Below are 20,098 nucleotides of genomic sequence, written 5' to 3' on the forward strand. Positions count from 1 at the left end.
ACCTAATTTGCACATAAGTTAGAAAGTCCCCCTTGGGCAGAGCACAACTAGTTTGAAAAGCTTCAAAAGACACCAGGATCCCCCTATGCAGAACATCCCGAAAAGTAAGTAAACCCAAGGCCCCCCCCCCACGCAAAAAAGCTCCACTCAACGCCCCCCAAATAGAGGGTACCAAACCCGCACCCAATCTCCGCCGCATCTCACACCACAAGTGCAAGAGATGTGTAAGAAAAGGATTACCTGACCCCTGAGCACCTCTCGTTTGGGAGAAGAGGTCCAAAGCCAAAACTTCAGGATATGAGGGCCCACAAAATGCTGTTCCATACGCACCACAGTCTTTGCTGCATCTATATCCCAATCTAAGATAAGTTGTAACTGCGCAGCCCGAAAATACCAAAACAAATTAGGGAGAGTTCGCCCCTCACAGGATCTAGAGGACCATAAGCCCTGTCTAGAAAGTCAAGGACGTTTCCCCTGCCAAAAAAACTGAAAAAATAAACCATGCAGTTGTTTCAGAACAGAAGAGGGGACCGGAATCGGCAACGTTTGGAATAAAAACAATAAACAGGGTAAAACATTCATTTTAACAACAGCTATTCTACCCCACAATGACAACCACAACCCCTGCCACCTTTGAAGATCCCTCCTAATTCGCTGTACAATATTAGCATAATTCAATGCATATAACTGTATAAGATCACTCGAAATATGGATTCCTAATTATTTAATCACTCCCGACGCCCAATGGAAGGGAAACTTCCCCTGCAAATAAAAGATGTCCCCCTCTGTCAAAGTAACTCCCATCATCTCAGATTTATCCATGTTAACCATAAACCCAGACACAGCACCATATTCAGAGAATAGCTCAATCAAGATAGGGAGGGAAAGCTCCGAATCACGCACATACAATAACACATCAGCAAATAGGGCGATATGATGTTCCTGGTCACCAACCCGCACCCCGTGCAGGTGTAAATGTTCCCTGATACGAATAGCCATATGTTCCATAGAAAGAGCAAACAAGAGGGGGGATAAGGGGCAACCCTGACGAGTACCTCTAGCAATAGGGAAAAATGGTGTATATCCCCCATTTATACGAATGGTGGCCCTAGGAGCCTGATAGAACGCCTGCACCCAAGCTAGAAAAAATTTCCCCAGTCCCATTCGCTCCATCACTTGCCATAAAAATTCCCAACCAACTTGATCAAATGCCTTCTCTGCATCTATGGTTAAAAAAGCAACCTTATCTTGGGCTCACTGGGCTGCCCATATCTAATGTTGTCACTAACTTGTCGTCACTGGATAAAACCCGACTGATCCATATGAATTAGGTTGGGCAGCAGTCTCCCCAGCCTAATAGCTAGTACCTTTGCTAAAATTTTTGCGTCCTTATTTAAAAGTGAAATGAGGCAATACGCCCCACAGCTCAATGGATCCCTTCCAGGTTTAGGCAACACAGAAATGCCCACCTCTCCCATGGATAGTGGTAGAGATTGTCCTTCCCGCACCCCATTTGCAACCCGAACCAATAAGGGAGCCAAAGCATCACGAAAACATTTATAAAAAGAATTAGGATACCCATCCAATCCAGGTGACTTCCCAGTCTTCAGATGGGTAATAACACCCGATACCTCTCCCAAAGTAATGGGTTCATTAAGACATTCCCTGTCAGAATCAGTCAATCTGGGGAGGGGCTCATTATTCAAACAGGCAGATATCGACTTGGAATTCACCCCTTCTACTTTCCCATAGAGCTTGGTATAATAAGACAAAAAAGCTGCCCCTATGGAACCGTCAGTAAGATGTTCAATCCCCGCTACATCCCGTATGCGCATAATAGCCGCTCTAGCCTGCAGTAATTTTATAAACTGAGCCAAGCGCGACCCAGCCTTATTATTATACTCATATATAGTCTGCCTCAATCTCAATCTGAAAAAATCCATTTCTTCCATTTGTAAAACAGAAAGTTCTGCACGCACCTTCAACAATTGTTCATACACTAGGGGATCCTGATATCTCTAATGGGAGAGCCCTAAACTAATTAGTTGCCCTCGAAGAGCCAAGGAGCGTCGTTCTCTCATTCTCTTAAGATGAGCCCCCCACTTAATAAATATCCCTCAAATTACTACCTTTAGTGCGTCCCACAGAATGGAATCACTAACCGATCCAGTATCATTAAACTGAAGGTACTGGACTATAGCATCATCCATAAGAACATAAGAAGTTGCCTCCCCTGAGGCAGACCAGAGGTCCATCTCGCCCAGCGGTCCGCTCCCGCGGCGGCCCATCAGGCCCATTGCCTGAGCAGTGGTCCCTGACTATCCCTATGACCTACCTCCACTTCTTGCAATACCTGAGTATGTTTTAGTAAGGATTCGTTGAGCCTCCAAAAATTGTGCTAAGCCCCCGCTTCCCAGTACCCCTCACAGGTAACCCAGATAGGGGCATGATCAGATATCTGTAGCTTCACAAGGATTTTAGCACCAGACTCGTAGCAACGCGGCACAATTTACCTGATTGCTTTTGGTTTTACCTGATTAATTATTGGCATCTTTTAAATCTTTTACTCGTTGTAAGTCTAAAGTTTCTCTGTAAGTAATTTTTAAATTTAAGCATTACTAAAACTAACATTATGCTATTCACTTGGAAAGAAGGGTTACAATTAACTGCTCCTATCTCAATCGATAACACTCCACTTAAACCAACCACTACTATAAAAATTTTAGGCGTGTTAATTGACCATAAACTCACATTTCGCTCACAAATTAGTGCTCTAGTCAGAAACTGTTTTTATAAATTAAAGATGATTAGATCTTTGGCCCCCCCTTCTTGATGCCAAATCCCTTACTACACTTATTCACTCCCTTGTGATATCCAAATTAGACTACTGTAATTCCCTACTGAAAGGGATAAACCTAAAGGATATAAAACGTTTACAATTGATTCAAAATACAGCTATCAAACTTATATCAGGTTCAAATAAATACGATCATGTCACTCCTCTTCTACAAAAAGCCCACTGGTTACCCGTCATTTATAGAATAACATTTAAAATAGCACTTCTAACTTTCAAAACAATACAAACACATGTCCCAGCATTTATTGACAGACTTCTTATTCCATACGATCCTCCGAGAGCTCTAAGATCCACCTCACAACATACTCTTAATATCCCATCCTTAAGAATAATAGGTACCCGACGTAATACAATCTTTTCAGTAACTGCCCCCACGATTTGGAATTCCCTACCTATATATATACGATCTGAAAACAATCTACAGAAATTTAAAAATAGTTTAAAATGTTTCTTTTTTAAAGATGCCTACAATTGACTATACAATTGACTATTCGTTTCAAGTCCAGCAACTCTTGATTTCCCCTCCCATTGTTCTTCCCTTTGCGGTATCTTTTCTTAATAAATATTGTAGTTCTCCCCCCCTCTTTTCCTATTGTGTCCTTATAGATTAACAAAAAAAAAAACAAAAAAAACCCCACGAAGTATGTTAAGATGTTAGTCTCTATGTACTTTTGTCAATGTTTTAATTATTATTGTACAACGCTTAGTATTTTGATAGGCGTTTAATCAAATAAACTTGAAACTATGGGGCCAATTTCTGCTTGCCTCACGCCTCCCCACTGATTTCGATGAGTTCAAAGACCATCAATCCGAGCATAGGACTGATGAGCATGTGAATAGTGGGTATAAATTTGTTGAGAGGGGTGCAGCAGGCGCCAGCAATCAACCAGTTCCAGGGAGGCCATCAAAGCAAGAGAGGCCCTGTGAGAGGCTCTAGAAGGCGCCTGAGAGCCCCCCCGGGAATGATCCAACTGGGCATCAGGGGTAACATTAAAATCTCCCCCCAAATAGACAGAGCCCTGCACTAAATTTACCAAGTCAGGAACAAGAGAATGGTAAAATTCATCCTGTCCTTCATTGGGACCATATAAGTTAATAATAGTAAGCTCTGCCCTATAAGGTACCCTGAAGTGCTAAACATCTCCCTGTAGAATCATGATACACCTGCTGCACCACTAATCCCAATCCTTTGCGCACCAGAATAGCCAACCCCCCCCCCCCTTCTTGATGGTCTTCCCACTTTGATGTGTCCAAACTTGCTCAAAAGCAGGTGAGTGCAGAACTTCCACATCTCGAGGCCTCAGATGAGTCTCCTGAAGCAAACAAACATCTCACTGTAACCTCCGCAATTCATGATATACTGTACTCCGTTTACCCAGACTATTCATCCCATTAACATTCCAGGTCCCTATAGTAAAAAGTTTACTATCCCCCCTCAAATCACCCCCCCTGCAAGTTGCTGATCTCCCCTTGCCAAGACCAGCCAGTCAGTAGAAAGTGATATCCTCTACAGGAGACTACTCCAAATCCCCTTGCTTCCCCAAACTAACCCGAAATAACATCCCTGCTCTTATCACCCAACCCCCAAATGAGAACCCCCACCACAGCTCAACCAATAAATCAGGAAGTTATCCCAAACCTTGAAAAGGAAAAAAAAGAAGTAAGAAACATGAGGAATTCTCTTCCCACCCCAATCCAAACAGCAATTTAACAGACCAAACCCCTAATTCCTCAACCGTACATTCCACACCATCTAACCTGAGCAGAGCAAAAAGAAAACATATACATAAACCCAGCAAACTCTCACAATTTTGACATATACGGTAAAGCAGAAGTTAAAAGAATGTAAAGGGCTATACCCATATCCAACTCAGCATTACCCATGTCCATAAAAGTCCAAAGAAACCCTCTAATGTGGCCAAGGAATTTCTTCAGGTAGCTGATTTGGCAGTTTTCTTGCCCAATCTCAACACTGTAGTCCAAGTCCCACGCAGTCCAGAAGTCGTTGCAGGCTCCAAAATGGGTGCTGCAGCAGGAAGATTTGCACAACCCAAATCCTGCATCGCAGCCCATGCCTCCGCTACAGTACTTACTCGCTTAGACTTCCCATTAACTGTCAGCCAAACTCCAAAGGGAAAAAGCCAGCGGTATTTGTAGCCTCCAGCACGCAATGCCTGTGTAATTTCTTTGAAAGCTTTACGCTTCTGCAGCGTGGACCAGGCTAAATCTTGATAAACCCCCACTTCCAAGTCCTTCCACCGAAATTGCGGCTGACGGCGTGCCGCTTGTAGAACTCTTTCCTTCAAAGCAAAGTCCCCAAAATAGGCAATAATATCCTTTGCTCCCTGTCCTCGGGATGGCCCCAAACTACGATGGGCCCTCTGCAGCAAGAAATCATCCGGCACCGCTGCTCCTGCCTCATTAAGAAGTTGTTGACAAAACTCCCACACCACCAGCTTGCAGTCGCGGTACGCTTCCACATTGGGTATGCCTTTAAATCTCAAGTTACAGCAGCGGGACCGATTTTCAAGATCCTCCACCTGCGCCTGCAACTCTTGTAATTCCGTAGAAATGCGGTTAGTATTGTCTTTATTTTCCGACACAGATGTGGATAGTGCCTCCACATGGTCTTCAGTCACGGAGACCCGGGCCCCGAGTTCCCCGACATCATCGCACAGCTTTGCCAGGGCCGTTTTCACATCAAGTCGAACCCCTACTATTTCCTCTTTCAATTCACGAAACCACATCTGCATGGTCTTGTGTGCCTCACCCCCGGGCTCTATCTGGTGTGCTGGTATACCTTCATTCTCTGACTCAGATTGAGTCAAGGGCCCCGCAGCCATCTAGTTTTCCTCCACACTCTCACCCGGCAGGTCCGACGCCGATTTTTCCCCCCCTTCACCAAAATATTTATATTTTTCAAGTTTTTTCCGAGTCGCCATGGCTAGGGCTGTACTATATCTCTCGAATTGCCAAAATTTCTTTGCACTAGAAGCGCTAAGCTCCACTATTCACCTCAGCCCCGTCGGAGCTCTCAGTTTAGGCAGCCATTCACTGGGATGACGTCACTTCCTCCTTTGATGTAATATCTTTATGCCACAGGTTGGTGACGCCTGCCATAAATATAAATTTCCATTGCTATTCTTTTAGGAACTGACTGCAGTAATACAAATATCTATCAGTATCTTCATTGGAATGATTAAGAATGTACTTCAGACAGTAATACTGTCAAGCCTTGATTACTGCAATATTGTATTGTTGGGTGTTCCCTAAAACGTGTTGAATGCTCTACAGTAGGGCTGCTCAATTCCTGTCCTCGAGATCTACTGGCAGGCCATGTTTTCAGGATATCCACAATGAATATACATGAGAGCGATTTGCCTGCACTGCCTTCTTGGTATGCAAATCGCCCTCATGCATGTTCATTGTGGATATGAAAACATGGCCTGCCAGTAGATCTCGAGGACCGGAATTGGGCAGCCCTGCTCTACAGGTTGTACAAAATTCAATTAATCGCTCTTTGACAAAAAATGAGCATGTATCAGAATATTATATTACGCTTTATTGGCTTAAGATTAATTTCTGAATTAAGTATAAATTATTATTGCTGCTTACCTATTTGAGCTTACACAGGTTGGCTCCCAAACATTTGGTTGAGAGCATTTCATGTTATGCTGCACTTCCAGTTGCATTCTGCTGGGCCTGGCGATCTTTCAATACCAGCAAGAAAGGAGCTAAGGTTACAGACCATTAGAGCAGGTGTTTTTTCCTGTGCAGGTCCAACAGAATGGAACAGTCTTCCATTATATATAAGGCAGCAAGGGAATTTGAGCATGTTTAAGCGACCGTTAAAACGTCATCCGTTTTGTCAAATGAAGTATGGGTGTTGAGTTGTGCCTTGAAGAGTAAAGAGTTTAGTACATAGTGTGTATTGAACTGTTTTTAAAGTCTATGGGCTCCTTTTACGAAGCCGCGGTAGCGGCTTTATCGCACGCACATTGTTTAGCGCGTGCTAATCCCCGCGCTAGCTGAAAAACTACCGCCTGCTCAAGAGGAGGCGGTAGCAGCTAGCGCGGCCGGGAAATTAGCACGCGCTATTACACGTGTTAAACCGCTACCATGGCTTCGTAAAAGGAGCCCTATGTGTGTTGACTTGATTTTAGTATTATGAATTTTTTTTGGTATATGTCTGTATTTTTTGTGTTTTATTGTATAATTGTAATCCGCTTTGTATAAAGCGGACTATAAATAAAAAACAAACAAACTATAAACTGTTGGTCCTCAAGTTGGGCCTTCTATCTCTTAAAGGTACCAGTGGTTGGATAAACAAACCCTCCCCCTCTGGCACCTACTAGGGGTTCCCCTGGTTGCTAATGGGCAGGCTCTGTTTGGTGCCATTTTGAACTTGGGCATTCATTGATTCCCTAGCAGACATTTTGCAATTTGCAGTACCACCGTTAGCAGTAAAGCTGTGAAGCTCTGGGGGTACCTTGTGTGTGGGGGTGGGAGAAGAGAGTTGTTTATTTTACTGGCACTGGCCCAGGGCTCTACGGGGCTGTGTTTTAGCAGCCTGAGGCTCCAAGACTGGAAAGATGGCAGCATTGCTCATTTGTAACAGGAGTTTTCTGTTGACAGAAGGAGTTTCCCTTTGAAAATAAACTTGAAGATGCATCCATGGGACTGCAAGGTCCAAAGGGAAGCTTGTTATTGTCCTTCCTTTTTGCTGTAATCTTGGCATTGCTAATCCTTTTCTAATACTCAAGTCCTGCAGACCCAAAGATGCAAAATAACTCTAAGGAAAAACAGTGAAAGGAGTGAATATGAAGGAGGGAAATATTTCCATACACAAAGCAGAACCATATATAATTACTGCTTTGAACAAACATACCACTAAGAAGTCTGGATCACAAGATGTTAATATTTTTAAACAAATGCACCAAAAAAGGCAACCAGCTTTCACCATGTCAGGGGCTAGTTAGCTTCCATGGTCCAAGCTACAGGAAAGGGACCAGAGGGGCTTTCCAAGTGGGCAGTTAAAAGGCCATTCTGATTTGTTAATGCTTCAGTAATGACAGCTGTGGTTCTGTCTTTGCACTGGATAGATTAATTATGAATTTTCCAGTGTCCCAATTCCACATTTTCTGTGGCAAGGATTAGCTACACAATATTCATTCACTGAATTACCGTATTTTCATGCATATAACGCGCATACATGTATAACACGCATACGCGTATAGCGCGCGGGAACAAAGCATTGCTTTAAAAAAAAAAATCTATATAGCACGCACACGCGTATACTGCGCATGCTGCTATAACCTCCTCCCGCCACCCCCACGTACTCCCTCTTCTGGCCTGCGAACCAGCATCCTCCCCACCCGCTCGCGTCACCCCCCTCCCCCGCGATCCTACATCCCCCCCAGCACCGCAAAGACATCGCTTAACCGATTGGGCACAGGCACCAGCACCAATGCACAGGACGTGCCAATGCCAGTGCCCGAAGATCCTCTCTCGCCTGGGCTGGGCTGAGCTGGGCTGGGCGGTGCGAGGGAGATCCTCCCTCTTCCCTGTGCTGGGCTAGTCTGGGCTTTGAGCATTTGCGCATGCTGAAAGCCTTCTGGTCTCGAGATTTTGAATCTGAGAATCTCGGAGAGAGCGAGACCAGAAGGCTTTGAGCATGTGCAAATGCTCAAAGCCCAGCCCAGCCCAGCACAGGGAAGAGGGAGGATCTCCCTCACACCGCCCAGCCCAGCCCAGGCGAGGGAGGATCTTCGGGCACTGGCACTGGCACGTCCTGTGCATTGGTGCTGGTGCCGGTGCCCAATCGAGTAAGCGATGTCTTTGCGGTGTGGGGGGGATGTAGGATCGTGAGGGAGGGGGGTGACGCGAGCGTGGGGGGAGGATGCCTGTTCGCAGGGGGGATGCCGGATCGCAATGAGAAAAAAAAATTGTATAACACATATAGCGCGCATAGTTATACTCGGTTTGTAAAATCGTGTATAACGCGTGCGTTATATGCGTGAAAATACGGTAATAAGTTTATTTATATCAGATTGAATATATGTATTATGTATCCTATACAGATTGGATAGTACCTTTCACCTTAAAAAAAAGTCTTCTGTGGATCACTACATCAAGAACTAAAGCATTTAAGTAACGGTTGGTTCTCAGCTGCCTGAATTGATATCCCTATCATAAGAAGCAGCTTCAGATTTTATGTGATTGTTTCATCTTGTATAGCATTTTGGGTAATCATGAATAGAGTGAAAAGGCAATTTATAACACTTTTAAAGTTATGTTTCATGACTGATCCCAAAAAGATTTTGTTGGTAAGAAAAACTGAATATTGATAAAAATGTGTGATTCTCTACAGTCCTGTCCAGCCTTCAAACAAGGCTCATGCCTTGCTTGGTATTTGAACAAAACAAACAAAAAAAAGGATAATGCTTTGGATTCTCAGTTACATCTATGGTTGGCTTATATTTGACAAATATTGGGTAGATTCTTAACCTAGAAACATTTCTAGAGAACAAATGTGATTTAACAATAATGTAATCCCATATGTATTATATAATAAATTAGGTGTTATGATTAGACTGTGTTCAAACACTGAAGGAATTTATATAAATTAAATATTTTGCATCCTGCCAAGAATACATTATACTCAGAAAGTTATTGTTTTAAATCTATATAAATAGGTTGTGTGGGTTGTAAAATAGATAAAAAATGGTACAACCATGTCATTATCTCTCATTAATCTTTTCATTGAAGAAAAAAAAAAATCTGATCTTGAAGATCTAAATCCAAGCTTTACAACTGGTAAATGTATATAATAACATATGAATGCACCTAGGGATAGTAGATTTACAATAGGGCACCTACGAAAAGAGATATTTAAGGTGCCTATTTTATCCCTTTTTATAAAGAAAAATTGGGGCCTATTTTTCATTGTAAAATACTAGCACAAGTGGTCAAAAGCAAACTTAATTTAAGGTATAATCACTTGCGCCAGCCTTATAGCGATGGTAGTAATGACGTGTATAAATAGTATCTTAGAATTCTCCGCCTATTCTCTATCCAAACTCCACCCGTTCACACATCTTCCTTCAAAGTACATGCTATCAAGCAATGCACATACTTTTACGCTGGTTGTGATTTTGTAAGAGGTCAATTTACATGAGCATCATACCACATGACATGTTCTCAGTAATGGCCCCACAAATATGGAATACCTTACCTTAATATATAAGAGAAGAAAATGATTTAAATTGCTTCAAAGGCAATCTGAAGTGTCATCTTTTTAAAGATGCTTTTAATCTTTAGTATTTTAGTCCTTCTCTATTCTTTACTTTATCTCCTTATTGTTCTGTCCATTTATGTCTTCTCCTATATTCTATTATAAACAATTGTAATTCTGCCCTTCTTACCTTATGTATCTGTCAGTCTGTTTAACCCATTATATTTAATGATTAAACTGGTATATGCTTATACCTTTTAAATTTGTAAATCGCTTAGTAATGTAAATAAGCGATTCATCGAGTCAAAATAAAATCTTGAAAATCTTGAAATAATCCATGGGTAGGTGCATAGTTTGAGCCCAAAAATGCATGCCTGATTTTAAAATTATCCTCATACCCTGACTTGTCCACTTTGTGCATTGTAGAGATAATCAGTATTTGTTTTGTTATTAAGATAACAGTAGAACCAGTGAAGGGCTCTGTCTAAAATACCTGTGTCGTCTTGCTAAGATCATGAGCCACCGAATCAAAGGCTGCAGAGAGGTCTAGTGAAAGGAGTATGACAAATTTAGCCTGGATCAAGTAGTGTAGAATAAAAGTTGTTATCAGTGCTGTGTGATTTCCTAAAGCCTGTCTCATTTGGATGCCAAATATAGATTTTATCAAAGTAGTCATCTCGCTGCTCTAGCACAATATATTATGTATGTTTGGAAATTAAATTAAGCTAGAAATTAAATGAAGCTATCGTCTAACCAGGACACTTAGGGCTCCTTTTATCAAGGCGCGCTACAGGGGTTAGCGCGTCAGACATTTCATCACGCGCTAACCCCTGCAGTAAGCCAAAAAACACCTCCATTGACGAGGCATTAGTTTTTTGGCTTACTGCGGGGGTTAGCGCGTGATGAAATGTCTGGCGCGATAAACCGCCTGCCACGTTAGCCGCTAACACCTCCATTGACGAGGCATTAGTTAGCGGCTAACGCGGCAGGCGGTTTAACGCGCGGTATTCCGCGCGTTAAATCCCTACTAGAGAATGACACGGGGAGCGATCCCCGCAGCAAACCGCTGCGTGGCTGCGGTTTGGCTGCGGGTTATGGTGACCTCATTAGCCAATCGCCGCAGACGCGGGGACAAATCCTTTCACCGACCGCAAAAACGGTGAATAGATTTGTCCCCGCAGGCCAATGTCCCCCCTTCTAGGAACCGCTATTTACCTGTGTTTCACCGTGTTCGTGACCGGGTGTTAGATGTCTCCGCCATGTTGTCTGTCTCCTCCAACTTTCGATCCAACTCGCACGTTGCCGCATTTACTCTCGATCCAACTTGCATTTGTCAGATCAACCCTTCCTGCCAATATCCGGCAGATACACGAAGGCAGGAGTCCCAGCATACGCGACGGCAGCAGGCAGTTGCTCAGATTGCGAGTTCGGGTACTAGACTGTGTATTCCTGTAGACCCCCCCCCAACGGCCCTCCCGACAATCGCAGCAGAAGGGTACCCAACCCCTCCTGCCGGTCCTCCCAATGGCCTCCCCTAAGATCGCCGGCAGGAGGGTACCCAACCCCTCCTACTGGACCCCCCCCCCCCAACGAACCCTCCCACCCCGGAACCCCCTTAGTCTTACTTTCCAAGTTGGACCGGACAGCTCCTCGCTCGTCTGGCCAACAGGCCTGCCTCCGTCCAAATGAGGCGGGCCCGCCCCTCCCCTCCCCTGCCTAACCCACAGGATCCTAGGGCCTGATTGGCCCAAGCACCTAAGGCCCCTCCTATAGCGGGAGCGGCTTTAGGTGCCTAGACCAATCAGGCCCTAGGATCCTGTGGGTTGGGCAGGGTAGGGGCGGGCCCGCCTCATTTGGACGGAGGCAAGCCTGCTGGCCATACGTGTGAGGAGCCGTCCGGTCCAACTTGGAAAGTAAGACTAAGGGGGTTCCGGGGTGGGAGGGTTCGTTGGGGGGGGGGGGTCCAGCAGGAGGGGTTGGGTACCCTCCTGCCGGCGATCTTAGGGGAGGCCATTGGGAGGACCGGCAGGAGGGGTTGGGTACCCTTCTGCTGCGATTGTCGGGAGGGCCGTTGGGGGGGGTCTACAGGAATACACAGTCTAGTACCCGAACTCGCAATCTGAGCAACTGCCTGCTGCCGTCGCGTATGCTGGGACTCCTGCCTTCGTGTATCTGCCGGATACGCGAAGGCAGAAGTCCCGGCATACGCGACGGCAGCAGGCAGTTGCAAATCAGCTGACGCTGGCGCAATCTTGCACACTGGGAAAGAAGAGAATCTCCGGCGTCAGCTGACTAGCAACCCCCCATCGTATGGGACACCTGCCTTCGCATATCTGCCGGATACACGAAGACAGGAGTCCCAGCAAAAGATGCAGCTGCAGGAAGTTGCTAGTCAGCTGACGCTGATGCCGGAGCTTCTCTTCCTGCCCAGTGTACACCAGGTACTGCTGGACAAGGGGAGGAGGGGAAGAAGGAAGGGAGAAAGGATACTGTTGGACAGGAGGGAAGGGGTACTGCTGGACAATGGGAACAGGGAAGGGAGAAGGGGTACTGCTGGACAAGGGGGAAGTAAAAGGAAGGGAGAAGAGGTACTGCTGAACCTGGCAGAAAAGGAGGGAAAGGAAAGGTGCTACACACTGGAGGGGAAGGTGAGATGGTGCATGGGGAGAGAGCATGTTGGGTTGTGGGGTGCGAAGGAGGGATACCACTGAGGGAAGAGGCAAGGACAGAGAGAGAAAGTGTGCAGGAGGCAGAAAGTGTTGGACTCATGGAGAGGGCAAGATGGATGGGGAGGACAGAAAGGAGGGAAGGAGAAATGTTACACTGGGGAAGGGGGAGAGCGCAGAGAGTGAAAAGTTGGACTCATGGAGGGAGAGAGAGAGATGCTTGGTTGAGGGAAGGAGGATCAGAGGAGAAGCATACAGGAGGGGTTGGGTGCCCTCCTGTCGTGATCGCTGGGGGGAGGGGAGACTTGCAGCCGTAGCCGCGGTCACTATGCTAATCACGGCAGGGAGATCTTTGCCACGATTAGGTACAGCGGCCGCGTCTACTTACCATGTAGGCTAACATTGTAAGCATTAAAAGTACATGTCGTGTTTGTTTTTGTATAGTTATTAACTAATATTTAACTAAGTTTTAAAGTTTTAAAGAATGTTTCCTTTATACGTAAATAAAGAAAAGTATATAAAATCGTACCCGTTTGAGGCTTTTATGTATGCAGCGGTGACGGTGACGGGGCGGTGAATGGGGTTGCAGTGGCGGTGACGGGGCGGTGAATGGGGTGGCAGTGGCGGTGACGGGGCGGTGAAGGGAATGGCGGTGACGGGGCGGTGCAGAGGATGGTGAGACGGGGACGGGGCGGTGACGGGGACCAATTTTTTCACCGTGTCATTCTCTAATCCCTACCGCACCTTGATAAAAGGAGCCCTTAGATTGGCTCAGCAAAATCAATTAGTTATCCTGAACTATAGAGAAAGAGCACACCAGATATTCCATCTTTTCAGTGCAAGGTCCAGATCCATAGATCTTACTACCCCTCCACTTACCAACTCAGCCTTCCTTTGATCAATTCAAGACATTCCTTTATAAAGATGCTTATTACCCACATTAAATCATATCTTCTCTAAAGTTCATTATCCCCCCTTTTTACTAAACTGTGGCAGTGGTTATTAGCGCAGGGAGCTGTGCTGATTGCTCTGTGCTGCTCCCGACGCTCATAGGAACTCTATGAGCGTCCGGAGCAGTGAGGAGCATTCAGCGTGGCTCCCTGCGCTAATAACCACTGTCACAGTTTAGTAAAAAGGGGGGATATATTCTTATTGACTGCAATGCTGGATGCAAATTCGGTTTGTGAATAACGTGGTTTGCGAGTGTTTTGCAAGACGAGCAAAACATTCTCGCAAATCTTGTCTCGCAAACCGCGCGTTGACTCAATTTGCAAGCACCCCCCTCCCCCCCGAGAACCGGCATCGTTCCCCCCCTGCTCGCGAATGCCCCCCCCCGAACCGGCACCCTCCGCCCGCCCGAACAGCATTCAGCCTTACCCCATCTGGCACCGGCACGCAACCCACAGGATGTGCCGGTGCCAGTGCTGGTGAAAGAAGTTCCTGGACTTCCTGCCTCTTGCCTGAGCCTTGAGCATCTCGCTCTCTCCGAGATACTCGGTCATATGCTGTTGGTGAGAATGTTAGAGTGAATCTGTTTAAATCCCCAACTGAAAATGATGTTCCCTTAGTACTGGGCTCCCAGAGATTACAGCAGTAAACTCAAAAGATATGAAATAAATGTGAGAAATCTGTTATCTGCTTAAGATAATTATTCATATTTTTTAAGTTAGTCCTTTTCAAATTTAGGATCCTCATCTAGTATAATTTTATTCTGAGCCATTATTTACAGTGAACTGCCCAGTGTGGTGATCAGTGAACACTGCTGTCACTTGCAATAACCTCAGTGATACTGCCACCATTTATCAGTACTGGGCCCAGTGTTGCTAATCCATAAAGAAAATTTGCCTGGATTTGCACTGAAGTATTATTGTTTATGACTCGTTATATATATTGATGTAAAACATTGTCTTCTAAGCAATATTCCAGATATAATAAAAAATTTTTTCTCTGTCTTCACAAATTCAAATCCATGCAAGTAACATTGCAGTTAGATGTCTTCTCTATATAAGAGGCTGCTCTGATAAAATAGTTTGTTTTCTAACTCAAATTATTATACTGTATCTGATTGACTGGTTATAGGTTATAGGAATAGTCAGGGACCACTACACAGATCACAGACCTGATGGCCGCCACGGGAGCGGACCGCTGGGCGCGATGGACCTCTGGTCTGACCCAGTGGAGGCAACTTCTTATGTTCTTATAAGGATTTTTGACGTTACAATATCGTTGCTAAGGGATAAAGTGCTACAAATAGTTATGCTGAGGAAATTCTGACAGAAGAAACACGTTGAGAATGGCTGGGAAGGATGTTATTTACAATAAGAACACCATGAACTGAATTTCATGTACTTCAGTAAGGGGTCCTTTAACCAAGCTATGGGAAAAGTTTTTATGCTGGTTTTTCCCAAGTGTTAAGGCCATTTTTCCCACATCCAGAAAATGGCATTTCTCAATTAACAGTTAATGAGTGTACAAGCACTTTAGTAAAGGCAAAGAATGCTGACACCAACCATGTTCCAGTGCCAGCATTCTTTGCCTTCACTAATGGCCATTGTTGAAATGTGAAGTCAATGAAGAAAGAGCACAGTGGGCCCCATCGACAAAGTAAGCAAGAAAGAGCAAGGAGTTGCGAGGAAGAGATGTCAATCACTCAACCGTGGGCTTGAATTCAGAGTGCGCTTTATTGGTAGCAGCAATACATAGACTCGACACTGACAGACTAAAAATATAAGTTCTCTTATACAAGGTGTAGATATAAAAGGGAGTTCAGTTGTAAAAACAAGCAGAAAACTCTCCATAAAATCCACTAATTCCACCGAAACACTGTCAGTGTCGAGTCTCTATGTATTGCTGCTACAAATAAAGTGTACTCTGAATTCAAGCCCACGGTTGAGTGATTGACATCTCTTCCTCGCGACTCCTTGCTCTTCATTGGTGAAAGGTGCCATATTGGGCAATTTTAATAAAATAATATTTTAATTTAGCATCCTTCAGTCCATTGTTCTTTGGACTACATTCTGTAGATCACAATTGTCTCTCTTGTGTTGGCACCACTGTTTTACAATATGGTCCTCATGGCAAAGAACGTTCACACTTCGCATCTGAAATGTACAATCAGAAAAGATTTACATTATTTTGCTTTGGTTATAACAAGCACAACATCCTGTAGGTGGTCATTCTTGTGCAACCAGCAGCTGAGATGTGTGCTAAGCTAGAGCAGGTTTGAAGGAAACAACAGACTAGGTCAGGGATTGGCAACCTTTTTAAAGCAAAGAGCCAATTTATCCAAAAAATTTGACCTAAAATTTACAAAGAGCCGAAATGGGTAGAGATGGAAGTTTGAGATGATCCAGATCTCTCATTCTCTCTTCCCTCTTCCCTCCCCAAGATCTAGCTTCTGTCCCCTCTTCCTTCTCTCCAACCCCTTGCAGATCTGCACTTCTCTTTCCTCCCTTCCCTGCTCCTGCCTGTCCCCCTCCCCCCAACCCATATCCAAGGTTCTCTCCACTCTCCAGGCCCAGCCCCTTTAATCTCCATCCCAACCCCACGATCCCTTCTGGGTCTATCAAGGTACGTGGTGGTCCATCAGGGGTCTTTGTGGCAGAAGCATGGCCCTTTCACTCCTGCCTCAATGCAGCTCCCTTCTAAAATGGCTGTGGTGAACTGTTACGGCTGCTTGTGGCATTTCCTGTAGTACCGTGAGCTGCTGCGAGCGGTCGTGGCAGCCATTTTAGAAGGCAGCCACAAGGAGAAAGGATCAAGAGGGCCACATTCCTGCCACGAAGACCCCCGCTGGACCACCAGGTACCTCAGTAGGTTGGGGAGGGGAATTGTGGGCTTTTGGAGGGAGATTAAAGGGTCACGGCCTGGAGAGCCACAACCATATGGCAGAAGAGCTGCATGTGGCTTGCGAGCTGCAGGTTGCCGACCCCTGGACTAGTTGAATGAAACTGAACCTTATCCACTAACACTACTGTTACTGTGTTATATAGAATTCTGTTTGTTTCCATACTTAATTTCCTAAAAGAGTAAAATGATAAATGCATATAATCATATTTTTCTATCTTAGGATATGTCAGCAAGAGGATCATCTTCACAGCTTCCTAAATCTTTTGATCCTGAGCCGGAAGCTAAATATGGCACCCTTGATGTGACTTTTGACTATGATTCAGAAGAACAGAAGCTTCTAGTAACTGTGACAGCTGTCACAGATATCCCAACATATAACAGGATAGGGAGTAACAGCTCATGGCAAGTCCACCTTGTTCTTCTACCAGTAAAGAAACAGAGAGCAAAAACTTGCATCCAGCGGGGACTGTGTCCTGTTTTTACAGAAACATTGAAGTTTAATCACATTGAGCCTGAGATGATTGGGAATTATGCCGTCCGATTTAGACTATATAGTATACATCGTATGAAAAAGGAAAGGATTGTTGGGGAAAAAATTTTTTACTTAACAAAGCTGAACCTGCAAGGGAAGATGTCAATACCAGTGACACTGGAGTCTTCCCACAGTCTCTCTGTAAGTACCAAATAAAGCAGAGTAAGAAAGAGTGCTCCAAATTATATTGTAATTTGAGGTGAATGGCCACTAATTACCACTTCAGTTGTCAACACATCACCTCGACTTAGTTCTTTCTTTAGTTTTCAAAAACAGCAGAGTTTCAGATATATTTTGACATTTCATACTGAGCAGTACGAGCCATACTTAAGGATTTTTGCCCAGTACCCACATATCCTCACACAAATATGCAAGTAAATGGTAAATTGAAACCTTGTCAGTAAAAAGAATCACAATGTACAACACTTATGACTGACATTAAAAGGAATTCATTTAAACCTTTTGCGATAAAATGTATAAACTCTCATTTATACAGAATTTCAAAAAACCTCTGGGTCAGTATTGATAAGCAATTATGGAGGTAACGGCACGTAAGTGCTACAGATTACAATATTCAGGGGCCTTTCCAGTAGGGTTACCATATGGCTCCAGAAAAAATAAGTCTGATTGAGACATCTGGGTTTTACTTCCTTTGCATTCAATGGAGGTAAAACCCAGATGTCTCAATCTGTCTTCCTTAGTTCCATTGCTTTCAGTCGAAGTATAACCTGGATGTCTCAATCCATCCTCCTTTTTCTGGAGCCATATGGTAACCCTACTTTCCAGATAGCACTGAGGCAAAAGTGTGGGTAGAGCCAGAGGGGCCCAAAAGCTTACCTGTCAATATTTGGTCTGCTATCCATTAACTTTTCTAGATAATTTAGGACAGATAGCAAGCTGTTCTTAGTTAACTGGATAAAGTTATCCAGATTGAAAATAGAAATTGGTTATGACCGCTCAGAAAAGAAATCGGGCACAAACATGTGGCAGCCTGAGAGGCACACACAGGGTATGAACACAAGCAGCAAAGGGAGTAGGGCTAAGAACCAAAAAGGGCTCATGAGAAATTGAAAAAGCTGGGATAGGTTCTGGTGGGAATCCCTGTGTTATACTTATAAAATGGAGCGTTGCATGGCCATACAACAGGGACGCTTTAAGAATTTTATGGATGTTTGGGAGCCATTGGCTAAATACTGTAAAGAGGAATAATTTATTTAATTTTATAGACAAGTAAACATACACATCCTGGGGATGGGGGTGGTGGGGGGGGGGTAAGGGAAGGGAATAGAATTGGAATTGATTCGAGGATTTTATGAATAGTTTCATGAAGGTTTTATTATATTTTTTTATTGGGAGGGTGGGGGAAATTTCACTGTGCAGTAATATTTGTAAGTTTTCTTGCGCTTATTATGTAAGGTGCAAATATGTGAATCATTTATTGCGCATTTGTAGTCAGAAAAGTCAATAAAGAATTTTTTTTTAAAAAGGACTCATTGAAAACAAAACAGAAGGGCGCAGAGGGATTGTTGGTATAGAGAGGAACAAGACAGCTAGAGTATGCAATTGGGGAAACAGCTGAAAGGGAGAAATATAGAGTAGTGACTGGGATAGACACAGGAAGGTAAAAAGATGTAAATACCGCTGTGCTATTTTAAGTGCACATGAGGATGCCGTTCCCACCATGTTGAAGTAGCAGTTTGGGGGAGAGGGGCAGGCAGTGACGCTGGCCACAATTAGGCATATATTAAGAAATCACAAGGTGGAAGTGGTATTTTCGTCGATGGATAGAAAGCAGTGCCAGTACAAGGACGTTTGCCAGGCAGTTATTCCTCCAAACTTTGATGGGATGATAAGGATAAAGATCATAACCAGTGACACAAAGTTGGTACATAAAGGTGACGGAGTAGTGCTTTCACAGCTGAGACTACTATGGTTCGTGTGTTAAGGAGGATGTGTGTCTCTAAGGCTGGTCCCCCAAGAAAGAATTAGAATATAATGCTATGGGATTGTAATCTCTGTGAAAATGCATTTATAAAACTTATTCCTGTGGTATAATAAAACTCCACTGTCGTCTTCAAACTATGATGATCTGGATCCTTATTTATCTCCTTAGCCCTCTGCACAGCTTAACCACTTTAGTCAATCTTTAAACTTTTGAATGATGACAGTCCAAAGACGCTGCAATCATTGTCACATTTATATCGGCCAAGGCGGAGCCTCCGATCCATGGACAAACTGAGTTTGGAGGTTCCTCCTTTAAGTGAAGTGAGGTTGGCAGGGTCTCGTAAAACCATGTTTTCAGTCCAGGGGCAAACTTGTTGGAATGTGCTATCGTTGGAATTGAGGCACGCTACAAGTGTGTTTTAGTTTAAGAAGGGGTTTGTGCGCACTTTGAAGATCTGAAGAGGCTCTTTTAGATGCTGTATTTTTTTCATTCTTTGTCGTAGATCGTTTTTTTTTTCAGTGTTGAATGCAATGTTTTTTGGGAAAGTGTCAGGTTCTGGGGTTTTTTGATTTGATGTTTTATGTTTTGGTGCTTTGATGCTTTGTTTTGTCTTTTGTCATGTTTTTGTGATTTTATTATGTATGTTATTTTGTAATCCACATAGAATTGTCAGATATGCGGAATATAAATTTTTAAATAAAAAACAAATAAGTGATGCCAGTGCTACCTGCATTGTTTGAGCCACTATTTAAATAAGTTCTGGTGACAACCACCTTATCTAAATATTCACTTTCCATATATTGGCAGTGAATATCAAGATAAATGCTGAAGCAGTGAATGTTGACCCACTCTTTAGTTTATGAATGTTGGCTTGGGAAAGAGGAGTTTTCAACGTTAAGGCATACCGTATTTCCCCATGTATAGGCCGCAGGAAATGGCGATTTAGGTTTTAAAACTCATGGATAAGACGCCCCATGTTACTAGCCATGGCTTATCTAAGAGTTTTAAAACCTAA

General features: G+C 44.0%; 1 protein-coding gene across 3 annotated transcripts in view; it reads left to right on the plus strand.

The window, feature by feature from the left end:
* SYT14 (synaptotagmin 14) overlaps positions 1–20,098 on the plus strand; it is a 235,797-nt gene that overhangs the window by 160,769 nt on the left and 54,930 nt on the right. For all 3 annotated transcript variants that reach the window (XM_033939955.1, XM_033939956.1, XM_033939954.1), the window contains one exon: positions 16,827–17,279. In XM_033939955.1, coding sequence (XP_033795846.1) covers positions 16,827–17,279 — 453 coding nt within the window. The remainder of the gene's footprint in view (positions 1–16,826; positions 17,280–20,098) is intronic.

The sequence above is a fragment of the Geotrypetes seraphini genome, chromosome 3 (assembly GCF_902459505.1).
Source record: "Geotrypetes seraphini chromosome 3, aGeoSer1.1, whole genome shotgun sequence".
Taxonomy (NCBI): Eukaryota; Metazoa; Chordata; class Amphibia; order Gymnophiona; family Dermophiidae; genus Geotrypetes; species Geotrypetes seraphini.